Raw genomic sequence first — 19,143 nt, forward strand, 5'->3', positions numbered from 1 at the left:
ATTACGCAGCGTGGGAAACGCTCATCGTAATACATACACAACACTGACTATCGCGCCACGGTGTTCGGGTGTTTGGGTGTTTTCTCCACTACAGCGACAAATTAGAATTTGTTTTATCCGGAACTTTCAGCACCTAAAGTGCGCATTAGCAAGCCGCACAATCTGCTCACGGGTCAGAGTCCAGACAAAAAAGGCGATGAGTAAGACAAATAAAAAAACCACCATCCATCACATCGGCCACTGACCAACACACCAATCAATGCAATCACCATTCATACCCACGTGCGTTAATGTCACAAGACCAAAACACAAGAAACCAGTCATAATTATTTCTAGGGAATAAATACTTGTCAGGCCATTGAATTAGACAGCTCTATCCAAACTTCCGGTCCCGCTGCATATTCCCCGCGCTCAGGGCTCGCGGCCGTTGGCGGGGCCGGGGGTGGGACTGTTCTTGGCGGCGCCCTGGCCCTTCTGGCCGTTGGCGCTGCCGCCGGTCTCCTTGTCCTGGTCCTTGGCCCCGTTGCTGGCCGCGCCCTGCTGGTCCTTGTCCTCCAGCAGCTCCTCCTTGCGCAGCACCTCCATCACCTCCTCCATCTGCTTCGGACTGATCTTGAAGTTCTCCTCCCCGATCAACTCAATCACCTGTTCACCGCACATATACCATGTCAAATGTACACTTTCCAATTCAATTACAACACAATTTCAATTTATAGACAAATAACTTTTACACTTTACTGCCCGAACATTGGTTTTGTAATGAGGAGAAATGATACTGGTTAGCGTATTTTACGTATTCATGCGGTACCCAATTAAATGGATCAACTTCTCCATCTACAACTGTTTAAATAATACTGACTTTTCAAAAAGCCATTTTCTACTTTACGCTGTTCTCTAGTTACACTCCCAGCCCGAACTGATATTCAAATGAAATACAATTTGCAATTCAAAAAAATCAACATTTATTTGCCGAAATATTTTTTTTTCCGTCATAAACAACGAAAGTAAATGAAACATTAATACCGTTGTTTTCTTAGGTTAACCAAACGGTATCAAATTTGATCAGTGTCCGCTTAAAACTATCTAAACACCAGTAATATCTTCAAAGATTCAAGTTTTCATTTGAAGCTGTCTACAATGATGGAAGCCCGGTTAGGTTGGCAAAGATTGTCTTTAAAGCGCAAAATATGAAATGACTGCCAATGCCATACAAAGATACACTACTTCAACGCCCAACTAATTCCCAAAAACCAACAGCTCCCTCACCTTGAGGGCGTGCTCCAGCTCGATGTTGCCGTCCTTGTTGATGTCCAGCATGCGCAGCACCTGCTCCACCCGCGCCAACCGCGCATCATCCGGCACCTTGCCCAACTCCCGCATCGTGCCCATCAGGTGCTCGATGCTCAGCAAGTTATCCCTGTTTCCCCACAATCAACCTTCAAACGTCAACCACGAAGAAGAAACACAATCTCCCATACTTTTTCTGGTCCATGGCGTCGACCATGTCCAGCATGCGCTGCCGGTCGGCGTCCTCGGCCTTCTGCAGCTGCTGGAGCTGCGCCTTGTCGTCCTTGATCTCCGTCTTGAGGTCGCTCTTCTGCGTCTCCAGATCCTGCATCAGCTTCTCCATGCTGGTCAGCATCTTGTCCACGCGCTTCGTCAGCCGTCTGGCCGCCTTCGACTCCTGCAGCTTGGACGCCTCGGGCAGCTGCTTCAGTTCCTGGATGTCCTGCCAACACACGCGTTCGCCTTACTTTCAAGCGAAATGTGCCGGTACATCCAAAAAAATTATTAATTCTACCAAATTCGTGAAAAACAATTAACAAAAATATTAATAACTACCGGCATCACATTCTTTTCAATAGTTTTTCCAGTGATTTTATTCGGTCGGTATTAAATCTGACCAATTTCATCAAATAAAATTATTCAAAACATAATTTAAAAAAACTAAATTCCCTTAGTGTTTTTCAAAAGCTGGAAACTCGGTTTGATCCTGGAAAATGGTATGATTTAACGCTTGAATTGTGAAAGATTTAAAAATGAATTTCCAAATGTTATAACAAAAAAAATGAATGATTTTATTAAAATGAAGTTTAGCATTTATTTTAAATTAGATTTCGAAATTGTCAAATGTGTGTTAAAGCGTGGAAAGCGCCGGCGCACGCCAGTACTGACCTCCTTGTACTCCTGCACCTCCTCCTTGAGATCCTGCTGCTCCAGCAGACTGTACTTCTCCTTGCTGATCTTCTCGATCACGTCCTCGATGTGCTCCATGTCCTGCTTGGTGATCTCCTGCACCAACGGCTTGACGCTCTGCAAGTCCGTCTTCGTCACGTCGGCAGGTTTCACGTCCTTCAGCTGCGCCGTCTTCAGCAGCACTTCTGTCGGACACGCCACAACCAGCGCATCAGTATCACCATTTCTTTTACAAATAAAATTCCAACGGAACACTTACCAGCCAAGACAGGCGAAGGCGTCTGCACCGCCTGCAAAACCAACAAAAGCCCTGGTTAGTGGTGGAACACGCTTAACGTATCATGAACAACACTTTGACGTGATGAAATTCAACCAAAATACGCAAGCATGAAATTAAAATACTCTCTAAATCAACGAAAATTAAATTACATTTAGCAAGCAGTCAACTTTACTTATAACGTGTTAATTTTGTTCATTTAAATTCAAACCAAATAAATTCTAATCAACAGAAAACTTCGATTCATCAAAATTAAAATCACTAAATTGTTCATAAAAAGTTGAAATAATAATAGTACTGGAAATATGGACATTTATGGCAAATAAAATCGTCAGCATGTAAGCAGAAATCAAATCAAAATTAAATTTGTCACAATTCTTTGTATTAAGAATACATATAACCAATGTGCTGACTGACCCCGGCGGCCTTCTCCTCGGCTTCGCGCTCCTTCCGCTCGGCCTCCTCGCGCTTGATGGCCTCCTGCTCCTCCTTGACCAGTCGCAGCTTCACCTCGTAGTCCGGCTTGGCGCCCTCCTCCTCGGCAATCTTCACCTCCACTTCATCACCCTACGAAACAGCAACAAAATATATATTCTTTCTCAATTTCCCCTGGCATACAAACTGATATATCTCCGTACCAGTTTCTCGGGCATCTGGGCCAGCGTGGTCTTGAGCTGCTCCTGCGTGGTGAGGTTGTCGGGCAGGTACATGGCGCGCGTCAGCAGCAGCAGACTGGGCGGGATCTCCTCGCGCAGACTCAGGTCGATCCACTGCGCCAGCTGCGCCTGCAGCCGCTGCCGCGACACCCCGATGGAGCGCATGCCGCGGGCGCGACACGCCGCCTGCAGCTCCTCGTCGTCCAGCTTGTCGATGCCCTCCCTCTGGATCATCTGTCAAACAATCCCCTTGCACTGGTGAAATTTAAAAAAAATCAAAATAAAATTTGAAAAAATTATACTTCCCAAATCGGGGCAAAAACAACAAAATAGGCATTTTAAATTAAAATAATAAATACAATTTCCCAAATAAAATGATACAATTTGGTGAATATTCCCGATAATTCCCTGGTGCAGACCTTGTCGTCGGAGCGGAGATTGCGGAGGCGCATGCGCAGCTGGAAGCGGAGGAACTCGGGCGGCAGGCCGTAGGTGCCGATGTCCAGCAGCCGGCACATGGCGACGACGACCTCCCGCGGGAGGTTGTCCAGCGTCAGGTCGTCCTCGAACAACTTGGCGAACTTCATGATCTCCGCCGTGCTGGCCTCCTCGCCCGTGCCCTTGATGCGGTCGAAGAAGGCGGCGAACTCGGCGGCGCGCGTCGACTTCTGCTGGTCCTGGTGCTCCAGCGCCGTCTCGTGGATCGTCTCCTGCAGGAACTTGGCCATCTCCAGCTTCACCTTCAGCTTCTTCCGGATCGACTCTTCCTGCAACACAACCAACCACATCCGCATCAGTCGACTGCAATAAAAAAAACAATTTTCATGAGATAAAACTGTCATAAATCTGAACCTTTTTGGATTTCTCCTCGAAGGTGCTGGGCAGCATGTTGGGGAAGAATTTCAGCAGGAAAGGCAGGGCGAATTCCGCGAAGGGCACGGCGAGAATGACGACGAAGGGCACCATGCGGAACAGGTCGGAGACGGTGCGCACCAACTGCAAAACAAGCATTAATCAACCACTTCCATGTCAAGCTATCGTCAGTAATCTTTTTTGTTATGAGTTCTTTTTATCCGAATTTATTTCAAATTTTATAATCTAATTTCACTTTTACGCTGCCTCCGTTACCTGCACTTTCTTTTTACCACAATGTTATTTATATTTATTACACTGCATTACAGTTTTAATGTCCATTATTATTATTTATGTTTTCTCATAGAATTTATTACAATTTTTACAGTTCAAAATTCTACCGCCTTGAAAACAGCACCTGTTTGTGTTCGCGGCGACTGAGCGACTCGCCGCGCAGCAGTTTCCTCAGCAGTCCCCAGGAGATGCGCGTCTCGGCCGCAAGCAGTTTAAACCCGTGCCAGTAGTGCTTCAACTCCGCCACCACCTTCTGCCACAGCGTCTTCTTGGGCGGCGCGGCCAGCGCCTTCTCCTCCGTCCGCGCCGCGGCGACGGCGCTGTCGCCGCCGCTGCCGCCGGCCACCGCGGGCGGCTGCAGCACGCGCTCCTTGCTCTGCTTGTCCTTCTTCAGCGCCTCCACCGTGCGCTCCACCTTCGACTTCTCCTCCGCCGCCTCCCACCGCCGCGGACTGACGTGCAGGAAGCGCCGCTGGTGGTGCAGCACCGCGTTGTGTAGAGCATAAACGGATGAATGACCGGGACAGCCCGCCGCGGGCTGATGCAACCACCGTCCCCTGTGTCAAGCACACCACTGGTCATACCGCCGGATAAGTTATACTGCATTGATCGAATTCAATTTTAAATTAAGCAAAACAAGAATTAAATCTTTACTTGTTTAATTTAAACTGAAAATATACAATTAAAAGCTCTTGTTCACACAGTTTAATTAATAAACTTCCAACTCCCACAAATCAAATTCAAAATAAAAATTATAAATAAATTACTATTATTTTTCTAGAATTCTTTAACTTTATTTTAATGGCTAATGTGAAATATCTAGATGCAAAATAATAATTAGAAATTTATTAACGACAGTCAAGATCCGCAAATTTCCACTGCACTGGTTTAATTGAATTTTAAAACACCCAGAAATTAAAATAAAATAATAATCAGAAGTTTCATCATCATACAAAAAATTTACAATGATAAATTTAAAATTTACTAGCAGTAGTTAGCACGTGCGGCTGCGAGCGAAAATAATAAAATAACGGTGTCAGATTCTTACGTGGGATTTATAATCAGCGAAGAGCCATGAAAATCGCCGCTGCTGCGAAACGAAGCGCTGCGCGGATCCCCGGAATTCCAGGTGGAAAGACAGCGGGCTGATGACGAAGGAAACTCATTCCCCCGAAAAGAAGTCGGGTAGAGAGCGGAGACGGCGAGAGTGCGCGCGGACTGCTGCTGCACAGCGCTGTCCCAAGCAGACGGCTGCGCGTGCGCGACGGCGAAGGGAGACCGTCCGACGCTCCGCCAGCGCACCAGCCACGGACCCCCCGACAGGCTCCCCACTCGCCACAACATCTTCGCAAAATAATCTGCCAAAGAAATTCAAAATGCACACGCAAGCAACAAGGATTCAATCAGCATTCAGACGCATGTCCGCTCAGCGAAGACCGATAAGTCGCTGTCTCGCTGTTTCTACAACTCGGTTTCCGCTGCCGATCCAATCAGCCTGGTGCAGAAGCAACAAATCAACGCTCACACTCGTTCAAAAACTACACAATATCCCACCAAAATCTGAATGTTTTTACATGGTTTGTGGTTTTTCGCGAAAAATGCAAATCATGCAGTCGACGGCAAAATGCTAAATCGCCCAGAACTCGAAAAAAGGCAGCGCTGCAAATTTCCCCAGGCGGCGTGGCGCAGCGAGCCACCCTGCCTGCCGTTACGCCCCACTGCCGTTACGCAGGTTGCGGTCGGCCCCGACCTATTAATCGTGCCACTTTGCAGGTTCCCAAACTCATTTCCCGTGGCACAGTTTTTTTCAAGTTTTCGAAATGCCATTTTGAATTCTTCATAAAAAGTTGCACTTCTTATAATGTTATTCATCATGTTTTTAGCGCATTCCTACTTGTGTAGATCATTTAGCTTGTAGAATCTGGACTGTGCATCTCGAAAAACATGTAACAATCGTTGAGAAGCAGCGAATATGCTTTAAACCTCGCCAGTTGTGGTTGGAAACTGGAAAAAATCCAGATTCTTGGAGATGGTGTTCTTCTAAAAAATTACTTATGGTACCTTATCCCGTTTCTGCTCCAGGACTGCTGAAATTGGAAATCATTTTGTCTCTCTGGATTCGTATTTTTGTATGGCTGATGGTCGACATACTTCACTGTGTGCGTTTGATTGATTTGACTGGCAACGCTACATCGCATCGTGTGGTTGCCTTCTGAATACGTTCTTTCGTGTTTCGTCCTTCGCGGGATCATGGCCGAACACCCCCTGTACACGATCATGGACCTGGACATTCCCGAGGCGCAGGAGAGCCTGCGGAAACGTGGCTCCCTACTGCAAAGTTAACTACATTCAGGTACGAGGTAAAAACCCGGTTCCAGGTTCCGTGTTGTTTGCTCTACAGATATGTTGCTGCTGCTTATTAGGCAGCGCAACAGGGATTACTCAGTGTAGCCTTGTTCATCTTGTCTTTTGAGTTAGCTGCCTGCCCGAGTGGCGATGCAAGCATGTACAGTAAACACTGTAAAGTGTATACAAGGTAACAAGGCAGCATGTGCGTAAACAGCAGCAGCTGCGCATTGAATATCTGTATAGTCCAGTGACCAGTCCAACGTCGGAATGGGTGTTAATGGGTAAATATCGTTGGCAGAATGTGATGGTGCACAAGGAGAAGATTGCCCGCCGCGAGATCGGCGCGCTGGCCACGACGAACAAGCCGATGCAGCGCCAGCAGAAGTTCCTGCAGCCGCCGCACCCGGAGCGCGCCATCCGCTACGTGCGCAAGCCCATCGACTACAGCGTGCTGGACGACGTCGGCCACGGCATCAAGACCTCGGCCACGCCGCAGCCGCCGCGCGCGGCCCCCGCCACCGTCCGCAAGACCGGCTCCACCCTCACCGACACCAGCTCCATGAGCTCTGGGCCCTCTGGGAAATGTTTCGCCGGATGCCTGTCGGTATTCCGGAAGAGGGGAAAGAGGGCCGCACCAATTGGCAAAACTGGTTCCGGTCAAATCCAGTGCGACCGCGCTTCATCTCCTACTGGAGAAAAGGACGGCATGTATAATGTATACAAGGTCACTAATCATCCTGTGACTGCACGAAAGTGTGAGAAAATGACCAAAGCGGAAATTGTGAAAGTGTTTGACGTAAAATTAGTTTGCACATACCAGCTGAACCGAGCTACATTGTATAATTCGTTTACCTTGTTTACGTTTGATCTCCCGATGGTCTTATACTTTGGTGTGAAAAGTATGTACTGTAAATTCCGCTGGGTACTGCGGACATGTGACCGCTAGTAGCTGTTGAACAGCAACTTTTTGGATTGTGTTGACTGCTGACTGGTGTTGTTCGCTGCTGATAATATCATAATCAGGATCGGAAATTTCTTGATGGCTGATTTTTTATCATGGATTTATCTTCTGATGGAGCTGCGCAGTCTTCAAAGCCTTCTTTCCCTTGCTTGATCTGTGGATTTGTCTGCTCGACCAAGAGCGCTTTCACCAATCACAGCGGGAGCAACAAGTGCAAGGAGAATGTGCTACGACGTCAACGCGGACTGGTCCATTGTGTTCCCAACGAAGCTCCTGCGACGGAACCTAGCTGCAGCCTTCTGAACCAGGTGAAGTTTTTGAAAACCAACACGAGGCTTGTGAAGCGAATACCCAAAGGGGCACGTAGAGCGGTTACTACAGCTTTTACACGCGTAGTTTCTCGATGTGTTACAGAGAACTCGGTAAAGTCCTGGGAAGATCTTTTAATTTTTGCATATTTTGTTTTTCGTTTACCAGGTAAAGCTAAGAACGATCGCACTCATTCTTTAGCGTCAGTGATTAAGTCTAACGTTGTTAATTTTGAGTCTGGTGCAAGAGAAATTCCCGTTGCGCCTCTGAAATCATTACAGTGGACTGCGAAAACCTGTTACATTCGGTCCGCCACCGAATAACCAAGCCAAATAAATGGCCAAGACCAAATGACCAATAATCATAAAACGCGCAAGAATTTGAACACTTGCACCCTGCGCATTTCCCAACGAAAACTATCAACCGATATCTCAAACGAAAGAGAAAACACTTTCAAGAATTTCGATACTAAATATGTCATAAGTACCTTTAATAAGTATCACACGCTAGTACACACTTAGTACTGAAACAAAAAGAATATTCATAGCAAAAACACTTCCTCAATGCTATCCTGGTCGGGAATTGTACCCATCACACATATTGCGTTTCCTCTCTGTATTTGAATAGATAGCCGCTGCCTAAAAAACTTTCGCTCGTTTCTGGCCTGTTGCAGCAGCTATCCCGTTTCCAACCTTATCCACTAACGTCTTAGTACCACATCCCCATGGCCCGTAAATTTCGAACGCTGCTGCCTTGAGGTTGTACCGAGGTTGCAGCCAGGCGTGTTTTGTCAGCTTCGCCCTTTCCGCTTGTTCAGCTGCTGCTCCGACGTTTACAGAGGTACGGTCCATATACGAGGCGGCGAGTGTGTCGACGCATGTTACATCCACGGCCAGCGGTTTTCCACGCTCCCATGGTACCAGAGTAATCACATCCGGCCTTTTCTTATCCTTCAAAGACAGACCCTTTGGCTCCATTCTGGCAGGAAAACCTGCCGTTTTCAATCCACGGGCGATCTCCCCGCTTATGCCTTCGTGTCGTGGCAGTCTGCCTGCTGACCGTTTACATCGGAGCCCGTGCCGCCCCAGTTCATCCACCAAGTCGCCACATACGCACACGTGAGGAGTAACAATTGGAGCTCCCAGTTGCAGCGCGACGCTTATGCGAAAGGCATTGTTCTCCAGAAGATTACCGAGACAAGCTGCCGGTAATGCATGAATCCACACACCTGATTCCGGGACTGATACTGCTTTCAGGTGGGCGACTTCCTCCTGTGTGGTTCTTATGGCTGCCAGTCGGGAAAAGGCATGTAGCGTCGCAGGTGTGTCCCATGCTTTCTGGACCTTTATGAGATTTTAAATATGTCATCCTTTATGAGATTTAAGAGAAAATCGAGCCATTTTAGTTTGTCGTAGACAAAGCATACGATTTCCGTGTGAAAACTGCATCCAAACCGTGGACTCAAATCCTATGCTATGTCTACGATAAACTTTAAGTGTGTCGATTTTCTCTTAGATCTCCTAAAGAACAACTTGTTTGCTATCAAAATTCTTAGAATTTTTTTCTCTTTCGTTTGAGGTATGGGATGATGGTTTTCGTTGGAAAATGAGCAAGGTGCAAGTGTTCATACCAGCAGGCCGATGGCCAATCACGAATTTGCCTGTTTGAGTACAGAAAAGTGCTTGGTTGCGCGCGTTGTAACACCTTTTCGCAGTCCACTGTACGGCCTTTTGATCTACAGAAATTTGTCCAGGGTAAAATTCAAAATGGCGACGTTTCTGGTGCGGTGCGCGTCCTTTGTTCCGAAGACGCCTTGGCACCGCGCACCGCGGCCACTTTCGCAGAACTACAGAAAAAACATCCGAATGTTAACCCGGATGCTCGTTACCCTGCATCGTCATCAGCTAAAGGCGACGCCATTAGCCGTGTTACACAAAAAGAAATTTTCGATACAGTCACTAGTTTCCCAAACGATTCTGCCGGGGGGCTTGACGGGCTTCGGCCTCAGCATTTGAAGGACATGATTAGCGATACTACCAATGACAGTTCTTCGCTATTGTGTGAACAGCTAGCATTGTTAGCAGACATTATGTTTTCCGGCCGGGTGCCTAATGATATTTTGCCGATACTTTACGGGGCAAACTTAACTGCATTAAATAAGAAAGGGGGTGGTATAAGACCAATAGCAGTTGGTAGCACGTTACGTCGTATCGTGGCGAAAATTGTGGTTAAGCGAGTACAGCAACCGATGGGAGAAAAGCTTAGGCCAAAGCAATTGGGTTTCGGTACTCCCGGCGGTTGTGAGGCAGTTGTACATGCAGCCAGGCGGTTTCTCAATACGGTTTCAGACGAAGTGCAAGTGGTCGTTAAATTTGATTTTCGAAACGCGTTCAACACTGTCCATCGCGATAAAATGTTGCATTGTGTACAGTCAGAGCTACCAGAATACGCACAATTTATCAGCCAATGTTACCGAAATCCCAGCAGTCTACTTTTGACCAATGGGACATGTTGTCCCAAGCGGGGGTGCAGCAGGGTGATCCGTTGGGCCCATTACTGTTTTCACTTCTTATATTGATACTAATACTGTCGCTGGTGTCACCTCTGAACGCATGGTATTTAGACGATGGTGTGATAGGTGGTAAATTAAGCGAAGTATTAAGCGACATAGATACTGTCATTGCTACCGCCAGTGATCTCGGTCTCGAGCTGAATCTCTCTAAATGCGAGTTTTTTATTTTCGGTGGTACACTGGAAGATCGCGAAACCACAAAGAAAATTTTGGTTAACCGTTACCCAGAATTTTTACATCTCACTGAAAGCGAATTGATACTGCTCGGTGCTCCTCTTTTGCAGGCTGCCATTCCTAATGCCATTCATCAGAAGTCCCTGGATCTGCAAAGACTAGCTTCCAAGCTAAGTATACTGCCTGCTCATCAGGCTTATTTTCTGCTGCGCACTTGCATTGGCGTTCCTAAAATGAACTATTTACTACGAGCGAGTCCAACTTGGTTGTGCGGAGACGAACTTGATAAATTCGATAACATTACCAAATCGGCATTAGAAGCAGTAACGAATGTTAAGATCGACGGTGTCACCTGGGCTCAAGCATCGCTCCCTGTGTCCAGTGGTGGGTTGGGGATCAGACGTGTGGCAGAACTAGCTATTCCAGCCTATTTGGCTTCGGTTTATGCCACAGCGCCTCTGGTCTCGACCATTGCCTCTGGTACGGAGAGCCTTGACTTGGTGCATCAGTTGTGGCAAACAGCTACGGGCACCGAACTACCACCAGAAAATCTTCGGCGTGTACAAAAAGTGTGGGATGTAGCTCTGGTACAAAAAACTTGTCAAATTATTAAGGAAGAGTTGTCTAGTGATGTCACCCACTGTGCGCGTTTGCTTGCTGTTGCAGAGCCGGAATCTGGCAAATGGCTGAACGCTCTGCCTGTTTCTTCACTTGGAACCCTGATGTCGGACGAGAGCTTTCGCGTAGCAGTCGGCCTTCGAATCGGCGCAGCTATCTGCCGTCCGCACCTTTGCACGGACTGCCGTCTCCCTGTGGACGAATACGGTCACCACGGCTTATCCTGCAAAAAGAGCGCTGGGCGTTTTCTTCGCCACACCGCACTGAACGAACTGATTCGGAGAAGTTTGGTCACCGCTAAAACGCCGGCCGTACTGGAGCCGCTTGGAACAAGTGACGAAGACGATCGCCGTCCGGACGGTGTGTCGCAAATGCCTTGGAAGAACGGTTTACGGCTAGCCTGGGACGTGACTTGTGTGGATACCGTCGCATTTTCAAACGTCATTAGCAGCAGCGTTAAGGCTGGAGAAGCGGCCCGAAAAGCAGAAGACGAAAAGCGGCGGAAATATGAATATTTAGCACCTGAGTACTATTTTGTTGCATTGGCTTTTGAAACTTTTGGCGTCGCTAGCCCTTCCTGTATTAAGTTTTTGCGAGAATTGGGCAGGCGGTTAAAGGATGCTACGGGAGAACGACGCTCTTACGAGTTTCTGCTACAGCGTATTAGCATTGAAATACAGCGGTGGAATGCGCTGTCTGTGACTTCAACCGTACCGCGTTCTGATGGTTTTAACGCTGTTTACTTTGTTTTATAATGTTGATGTTCAAACGTCTGAACGATAAGCAAACCAATAAATTCTTTTACATGTGTTTGCGGCCTCGTTGGAGCACAGCAGCATAGTAGCACAGAGCCCGTACCTGGTGGCTGTACATTGTGTACAATAAAAAAAAAACAGTTACAAAACACTGCAACTTTTTATTCATTTTTTTAAAGAACCATCGAAGTGTTTTCCCATTTCTAATCAAACACAAGTATTGTAACTAGATCACTCGTAGTCTTTTGCCGTTTTACAAAATTCTTTAAACGACTTATGATACAGCTTGGGTCTTGGCGTAAACAAGATCATCAGCCACAAGAGAGCTGAAAGAATATCCTTAGTTCTATATTTGGACATCCCGTTTATAAGATCTGAATCGACAGATTTCCAGTCTCCTCTCTATCTCTTATTCTGCAAGGGGGAGAGGAGAAGTATTCGGCTATTTGACGCCGAGATGACGTAGTGTACACTGTACAGTCGCCGCGGAGCCCGGCAGCGCGATGGGCAGGATGACGGGGTCGTCGGGGCCCCGGGGCGCAGTAATCCAAGGAACTCGCGCGACAGGAGCTCGCCGACCGTCCTCCGGTAGATGGCGGTGGTGTCGTCTAGGTGCTACTGCACCCCACCTTGACCGCTCCGTTCACAAATTTACAATACTGGAACTCGGCTGGCCTTCCCCAGCCAGTTGGCTGCCTCGAAAAAGAGAACGGCGGTGTCCGCATTCGAAAAGCTTGGTTCAATTACGACAGCTTCCTGTGCGAAGTCCTCCGGCCGGTCATCCGGAGCTGCCAGCAGTATTGCACTGTCGGCCTTTTTTGTAACAATTGTTCCACAGCAATGTACTGTAAATCGTACATTACATACGATGATACGAGTATATTAGAGTAGATATGGACGCTTTCGTATACGTTAAATTTTTCGAGGCATGTGTTTTTAGTTGTATTCTCAGTATCCGCCGTATCCCACAGACCACGGTATCCTCTACGTATCCTTCATGTATGCATCCTGCTGAATACAAATATGGGTGATAGGAGTAACTGCACAGTCCCCGTGGAAGAGCCAGTGATTTTTCATCCGTCTCCCAAACTGGCCCAGATCCACCTGATGAGCCAGCGCCTGCCCGTCCGGGTACTTGAATACTTGATATCAATGGCAAACGGGCCGTTAGTCAGGCCAGCAATACTTAAGAGATTATGAGCATTATTTGAGCAGTTAAACCTGAGGCCGGGCAAAGACCGGCCCCCCCCCCCATCCGGCCAGGCTAGTACAGAATGCGCAGTAATTCTATGATGACCATCGCCTGCGAGGAGAGAAAGCATTGTACTAACTAGCAGGACTGTGAAAAGCTACAGTACATGTCAAGCGCATCTGCGTGCATGACTTATCGGTTGGACACTCATCGACCACAGCTGGTCAGCGGCGTTCCAGCCGTTCGGGATAGAAGGATTTGTCGAATGCGTAGAATGGGGAGAGGCGCAGTGATTCGGGCGGTGTGTCGAGGAGCTCCCAGTGGAAAAGCCAGTGGTTTTTCAGCCGTCTCCCAAACAGGCCCAGATCCACCGCGTGCGTCTGCTCCTGCCCGTCCGGGTACTTGAGATCAATGTCGAAGGCGACGGACAGGCTGTCGGCGTTGGCGTCGTTCATGTCCCACCGGTGGAGGAGCTCCATGTCCAGCACCCGCAGCAGCTCCTCCTTCTGTGACAGCAAACGCTGGGCGGTGTCCTCGGTCAGATGGTATCCGGCGACATTGTAGCCAGCACTGCAGTTTGCGTCATCGGCGGAAATGTCCGTGAAATGAGCGGACGATCGGATGGGAGGGGAGAAGTCCAGGAAGCTTTCACGCCAATTAATCTGCTGCCAATCCCCGGTCATATTGTTCTCCGCCGTCTTGCGGAAGACGAAGAGGCTGGCCCGGAACTGCTGCCGATCCGGCCGGATCCTCACTGCGAAGCAGTACTGCGCGGTGGTCTTGGGGCCCAGCCAGTCGGATGCCAGCAGCAGCAGCTGCGCCAGACTGTCCTGGAAGGCCGCCTCGATGATAATCACTTCGTCGTCGCAGCGGATGCCCCTCGGCGAAGACGCTGGGGCCAAGGTGAATGCCTGCCTGGCCGTTAGAGCGTAGTAGACGCCGGATCCATGCCGGTCCCGCACATTGCTGGTCACAGGGTACGGCCCCTGCAGCTGGCCCGTCAAGTGCGGATTCCGCTGCAGATGGACTCCCAGGTTGAAGGCCGCGTCATTGGCAACGCGACTGCTGTTGCAGCTGAAATACATCCAGTCGTGGTGGACGAAGAATCGCCCGTGAGTCCTGAAGCCATCCGCACCGTAGCTAAACACTCGGCCGAACTCGTCGCGCCGTCCCAGCACGAGAACCGTGCCGGCTGCCAGGCCCATGTCCTTGTTGCGCAGCAAGGATTCCGCCACGCGCAGATACTGCTGCAGCTTCCTCTCCGCGCCTACTCAACGAACAAGCAGCTATATTATCTTTTCTATGAAATGAACTCCCACTTTGATTCAACTATTACTGTACATATACGGCATAGTTACATTAAGTACGAATACAGATATCAGACGATACACGTACGGTAGTTGTACAGTACACATACTACTTCATACAGTATGTAATAAAATACTACTCGTACTTCCGCGGACGCACGGTGCGGTGAAATCCCGTGTGAATCACAACCAAACATGTATGTACCCTTCCGCTTGCCGCTTCTGGCAGTAAGTCCAGCCGGGCTTACTCCTACACTCCTACTTACCCCACTCCCACTGGACGCCGTGCAGCGTGGCGTACACGGCCAGGGCGTCCACGAAGGCGATACCGGCAGCCCGTTGCGCGTGCTCAGTGTGCCTAGCCCCCGGCCCCGGTACGGCCTCCTGATTATCCAGCTCCAGTAGCGCTGCAAGTCGGCAACAGAATAAATAAGCAGTCACAAGCAAGGATACTTCGAGCTAGGCATGCATTCATTGCAGTGGTGCATGGACACCACTGGACACTCACGGGTGGCCGTGCGTGGCTGTAGCTCGTTGATTGCGGCACGGACAGCCGCCTGTGCCCTCCAACGCCAGCCGGCCGCGCTGGACATCGTGCCGTCTTCATCCAGCAGGTCCTGTGAGTAGCATCCCGACATTGTCATGATTTGCATTTACAATTCTTACAAGCTGTATGCATTGGCTGGCGGTATCCGTACCATACATACTGTAATTACTTAAGTACTGTACTTGATGCTACGATAAATTGATACTGTACCAATATTCGTGTTGCTAATCGACGTTAGAAATGCCACGGCGGACGGCGCTTAAGCTTATCAAACAGCGCTGTCGACATCGTCTTCGTAGCACTGCGTGACAGAATACTCGTACACTTCAATTACTAATCAATTTTAAATACCGATTACTAATAATTGAAGGTAAGTACTTGCTTACGGTTAGAAAATCACTATACTTCCGGTGCTTATGGTTAGAAAACCTCACATAATATTATACACACGTTTTTCTCTTTATTAAATAGAAGCACCTTAATATTGTAATGTATTTTATGTAATGTATTTTATAAGCACCGTTTTCAATTGATTTGGCCCGGTATCTGTAAATGGTACCAAATTCGTGTACACGCACGAAAACTTTCACTTTTTAGCACTCCGAAATACTTGTTTGCGCTGCTTATGTGACTTTTGGCAAGTACATCTGAATGCATGTAAACTTTTTGGAATTTTCTAACAGCCATAACTCCCGAACCGGATATTGCGCGCACAAACGGTTTTTACGCAAATGTATACAAATCATTTCCCTACAGAATGTCGTTATCGACCGATCTTCTTTAAATTTTTGGACATATGGATGCACATATGCATGAAGATCGCTTTACACTGAACCACGGTTCTACCGTTTTTTTCTAATTTTTAAATGAATTTTAACATTTTCGAAATTCATTTCAAAACTTCCAAAAAATTGTGCAAATCTGGTTCGGTGTACAAACGATCTTCATACTTATGTGCATTTATGTGCTTTAACTTAATCGATCTACTTTAAAGGAGATCGGCTGATACCGAGACTTTTGGTACACCTTGATGCATTTAAACTCTTGGGAATTTTTTAACAGCCATAACTCCCGAAGCGGATGTTGCTTTGTCGGGTCGTATCTGTAGCCTCGTACAAGTGTACAACTCGTTCGGGTACTACATAATTACATTTACAGGCTAAAGCTGCAAAGGGGTGCTTATAACGTACCGGATAATGGTATACAAAAGAAATCAATGAAGTAATGAGATAAGGCGCCTTTAATTAATGGGATGCGGAAAATTAACTTAGGTGTGCCTATAGTAAACGGAGGATTTCGGGTGCCTGTAGTATCAGCCTAATAAGTATCACTCTGTACGTACGACAGCGGAGAAGTATTAATGTTAGAACAGAACAGTACATGACTGACGTACCAGCGCCAGGCGGCCCACCACCGCGATGCCCTGCTCCTCCCGTCGCCCTGCCGTCTCCACCGCCCGCCGGGCCGCCATCGTCAGGTCGCCGGGGGCCCGCAGAGTGGCGGTGAGGATGCTGCAGCCGATGCGCTTGCGGTGCAGGAAGGCCAGGCAGGCCCGCAGGAGATCGCTCCGCTGTCCCGGACTGCTACGGCTCCGCAGCTCCGCGATGACGAGCTGCGGGTCCAGCTGCTCCAGCATCTGCACGGCGTCCAGAGGTCGGTGGGCGGGGTCGGGGGGATAGTAGAAGGGGTCGGTCGGGTGGCAGGCGTAGGTGTCATCCCGCAGCGCCTGAATGATGCCTGCCACATCCACTTCCGGCGGCCTACCGGTCCTGCAGTCGCGGCTGCCTATTCCAGGGTCAGGACATTTACGTAGGCATTTATTTCGCTATCTGATCCATGTATCCATCTACTTAGCCATTTAGCTATTCACCAATTTAGGATCACCAGTAGTTGTTCAAGTAAGTAAAGTACGTTGACCAAAAGATTTGCTAAAGAGATTGGGAAGAGGATTTCGCTACAAACAGGCGAGAGCGTAATTGGAGTTTTTGCAACAGATCACATCTGTGGTAATGCCGCTTCCGTAATCGGTACCACGGAGAACGTCGTTGTCCTTAACCGTAATCAGATCTTGATAATATAGTTATCGCGCTATTAAAACAAAGTACGCCCAAATATCTCGGCTGTTTTTTAAGTAATACTGTAATATAGATATTTGCAGTTTTAATGATGACGAGTATCACCGCAGTTGCACTTGCACCTTCCTGTTATTCTGGCGCCTATTAGTACCCATCTATCGAAGATGAAAATATTTAACTTAAGGATTTAGCTATTCAGGCGTTAACGTATTTTACTATTTCAGAACGGACAGTAAACGTTTAGTTATTCAATTATTATGTAGCTGTTCAGATGCAGCATATCTATAACTACTCGTACAATATTTAGCTGTTCAGATATTCTGGTATTTACTGTTCAGCTGTTTACGCGTATTGTACACTGCACTACCAGTATGGTATAATTAATTTTTATAATAGTACATAATAGTGAAATACGTACATATCATGATACGGGACAGGCTTGTTCGATGGTAAAATTAATAATACTGTACTGTAATTGTACAATAATATAAGTATCGTACATGTAGTAGGTACTAGAGTAGGTAATGAGGGGCTGCCGTTAGCACTGTTGATATGATGAGTAAGTATTATGAATAATTATATCGTATCAGTGCCTGCTTCTGTTGGGCACACATCCTTAAATAATTAAATGAAAAAGTATTCATAACAACGAAAAGTCGTCATAATCATCAGTGGACTGCAGCTAGTTGGGTCGGCCTACCTGTACTTAGTGTACTAGTACCTTGTCCACGCGCATCGGCACCTGCCTCGCTGGCCGTGCTGACGCCTGATGTGCCATGCGGCCCATGCCGATCCTGACTGAAGCGCCTGCGCAGTCCTACTACGCGACCGTTCCGCGAGAGAATCCTCACCTGGACTGACAAGATTGCAAGGCTCGTCAGGGCACGTCGGCTGGTGTTGCTTAATAACGGCAACATTGCATGGAGAATGCCAGAATGGAGATAGAATGATGTCTGCAGATCAGTCGACAGCAGCTGACTTGCGAGCCTAACAGCAGCATCTAAACGCTCCAATAGACCAGTTCAGACTGTTACTAGTAGTAGATGCAGACATTATGCAGACGATACCGTGCTTGTGCTGCGTGGGCCACCCAAATTAATAGACATCTTCTGCATAAAAATACAGATACCTGATACTTACTAACATTCGGGCATGTATGGTTTTGAGTCGTGACTGGTGCGAGGCGCAGGATCTAACCATAAGCGACGGTGTGCGCACTGCGCAGTCGGCACCCCCTGCGGGTGCGGTTTGTCTCGGCAGTTGCATGCATCCCAGTGATACCACTTCCGGTCGTACCGGTAATACGTAAGTTTATACTTTACTTTATTCTAGGTATGCGTCGCTATGCGTCTTTAATCTTTATACAAATTCGACGGTGTCACTACTAGTGAGTCGGCGAAGTCCGCCTGGGCAGGCGACCGGGCGCCGTAAAACGCATTTAATCAAGGGAGCAGACAGAAATTCGTTAGACACACGCTCTGTCTAACTCTGTACTCTTGATTAAAAGCGGTGCCCGTTTTACGGTTTACGGCGGACTTCGCCGACTCACTACTGTCTCACTGCAGTACAGTACTTATGTGATCATGATTCATGATTACTGTAGTGGCTCGCACATCTTGTACCACAGAGTTGGTGTACGGGAAAAATGTGCATCCAATATACACACTCTATTTTGCCCGGTCCGGGCAAAATGCACGCCTACGAAATAATGCTTGATTTGACTTCAAGATGAACTCTCCTTCTGAATCTGTCCAGAATCAAACATTTTCTTTAAAATTGTAATTCACCTTAGAAAAGAAGCTCTGTATCTGAGAACTCGAATTGTTCTGTAGCTGTAGAATGTTGACGCTGAACGTGCCCCTCACTCTGCAGGGGCACCCCAAAAACCACAACAAATCAGTGTTTGAATTCGAGCTGACAGCAAAGATTTAAGTTAATGGCTGCTTTTGAGCATAAATTTAGTTAATAATTATTAGAGCTCTAATTTTTTTAATATTCAAGAAGGTTCT

The 19,143-nt window shown here is 47.7% G+C and overlaps 3 protein-coding genes across 4 annotated transcripts; 1 reads left to right on the forward strand and 2 right to left on the reverse strand.

Annotated features, from left to right (window-relative positions):
• Window positions 1-104: 104 nt before the first annotated feature.
• LOC129587234 (mitochondrial proton/calcium exchanger protein-like) lies at window positions 105-5,907 on the reverse strand. Its single transcript, XM_055480872.1, has 11 exons — window positions 5,324-5,907; window positions 4,400-4,832; window positions 3,982-4,125; window positions 3,549-3,896; window positions 3,112-3,363; window positions 2,891-3,040; window positions 2,456-2,486; window positions 2,176-2,381; window positions 1,479-1,729; window positions 1,267-1,417; window positions 105-645 (listed from the first exon to the last, which is right to left on the reverse strand). The coding sequence occupies exons 1-11, from the start codon at window positions 5,617-5,619 to the stop codon at window positions 412-414; spliced, it is 2,496 nt and encodes an 831-aa protein (XP_055336847.1). The 5' UTR covers window positions 5,620-5,907; the 3' UTR covers window positions 105-411.
• A 172-nt stretch (window positions 5,908-6,079) lies between these two features.
• LOC129587383 (uncharacterized) lies at window positions 6,080-12,067 on the forward strand. The gene is made up of 3 exons (XM_055481114.1): window positions 6,080-6,628; window positions 6,923-7,893; window positions 10,751-12,067. The coding sequence occupies exons 2-3, from the start codon at window positions 7,681-7,683 to the stop codon at window positions 12,011-12,013; spliced, it is 1,476 nt and encodes a 491-aa protein (XP_055337089.1). The 5' UTR covers window positions 6,080-6,628; window positions 6,923-7,680; the 3' UTR covers window positions 12,014-12,067.
• A 1,194-nt stretch (window positions 12,068-13,261) lies between these two features.
• On the reverse strand, window positions 13,262-18,531 carry LOC129587384 (uncharacterized). 2 transcript variants are annotated; one of them, XM_055481116.1, is made up of 5 exons: window positions 17,835-18,531; window positions 16,453-16,844; window positions 15,021-15,129; window positions 14,779-14,919; window positions 13,262-14,472 (listed from the first exon to the last, which is right to left on the reverse strand). In XM_055481116.1, exons 1-5 carry the CDS (start codon window positions 18,049-18,051, stop codon window positions 13,430-13,432), a joined length of 1,902 nt encoding a protein of 633 aa, XP_055337091.1. In that variant the 5' UTR covers window positions 18,052-18,531; the 3' UTR covers window positions 13,262-13,429. The 2 variants fall into 2 exon arrangements, with proteins under 2 accessions (XP_055337091.1, XP_055337092.1); XM_055481117.1 differs by having other exon boundaries at window positions 17,856-18,530.
• Window positions 18,532-19,143: the final 612 nt, after the last annotated feature.

This window comes from Paramacrobiotus metropolitanus, unplaced genomic scaffold, assembly GCF_019649055.1.
Source record: "Paramacrobiotus metropolitanus isolate TYO unplaced genomic scaffold, Prichtersi_v1.0 Parri_scaffold0000024, whole genome shotgun sequence".
Classification (NCBI taxonomy): Eukaryota; Metazoa; Tardigrada; class Eutardigrada; order Parachela; family Macrobiotidae; genus Paramacrobiotus; species Paramacrobiotus metropolitanus.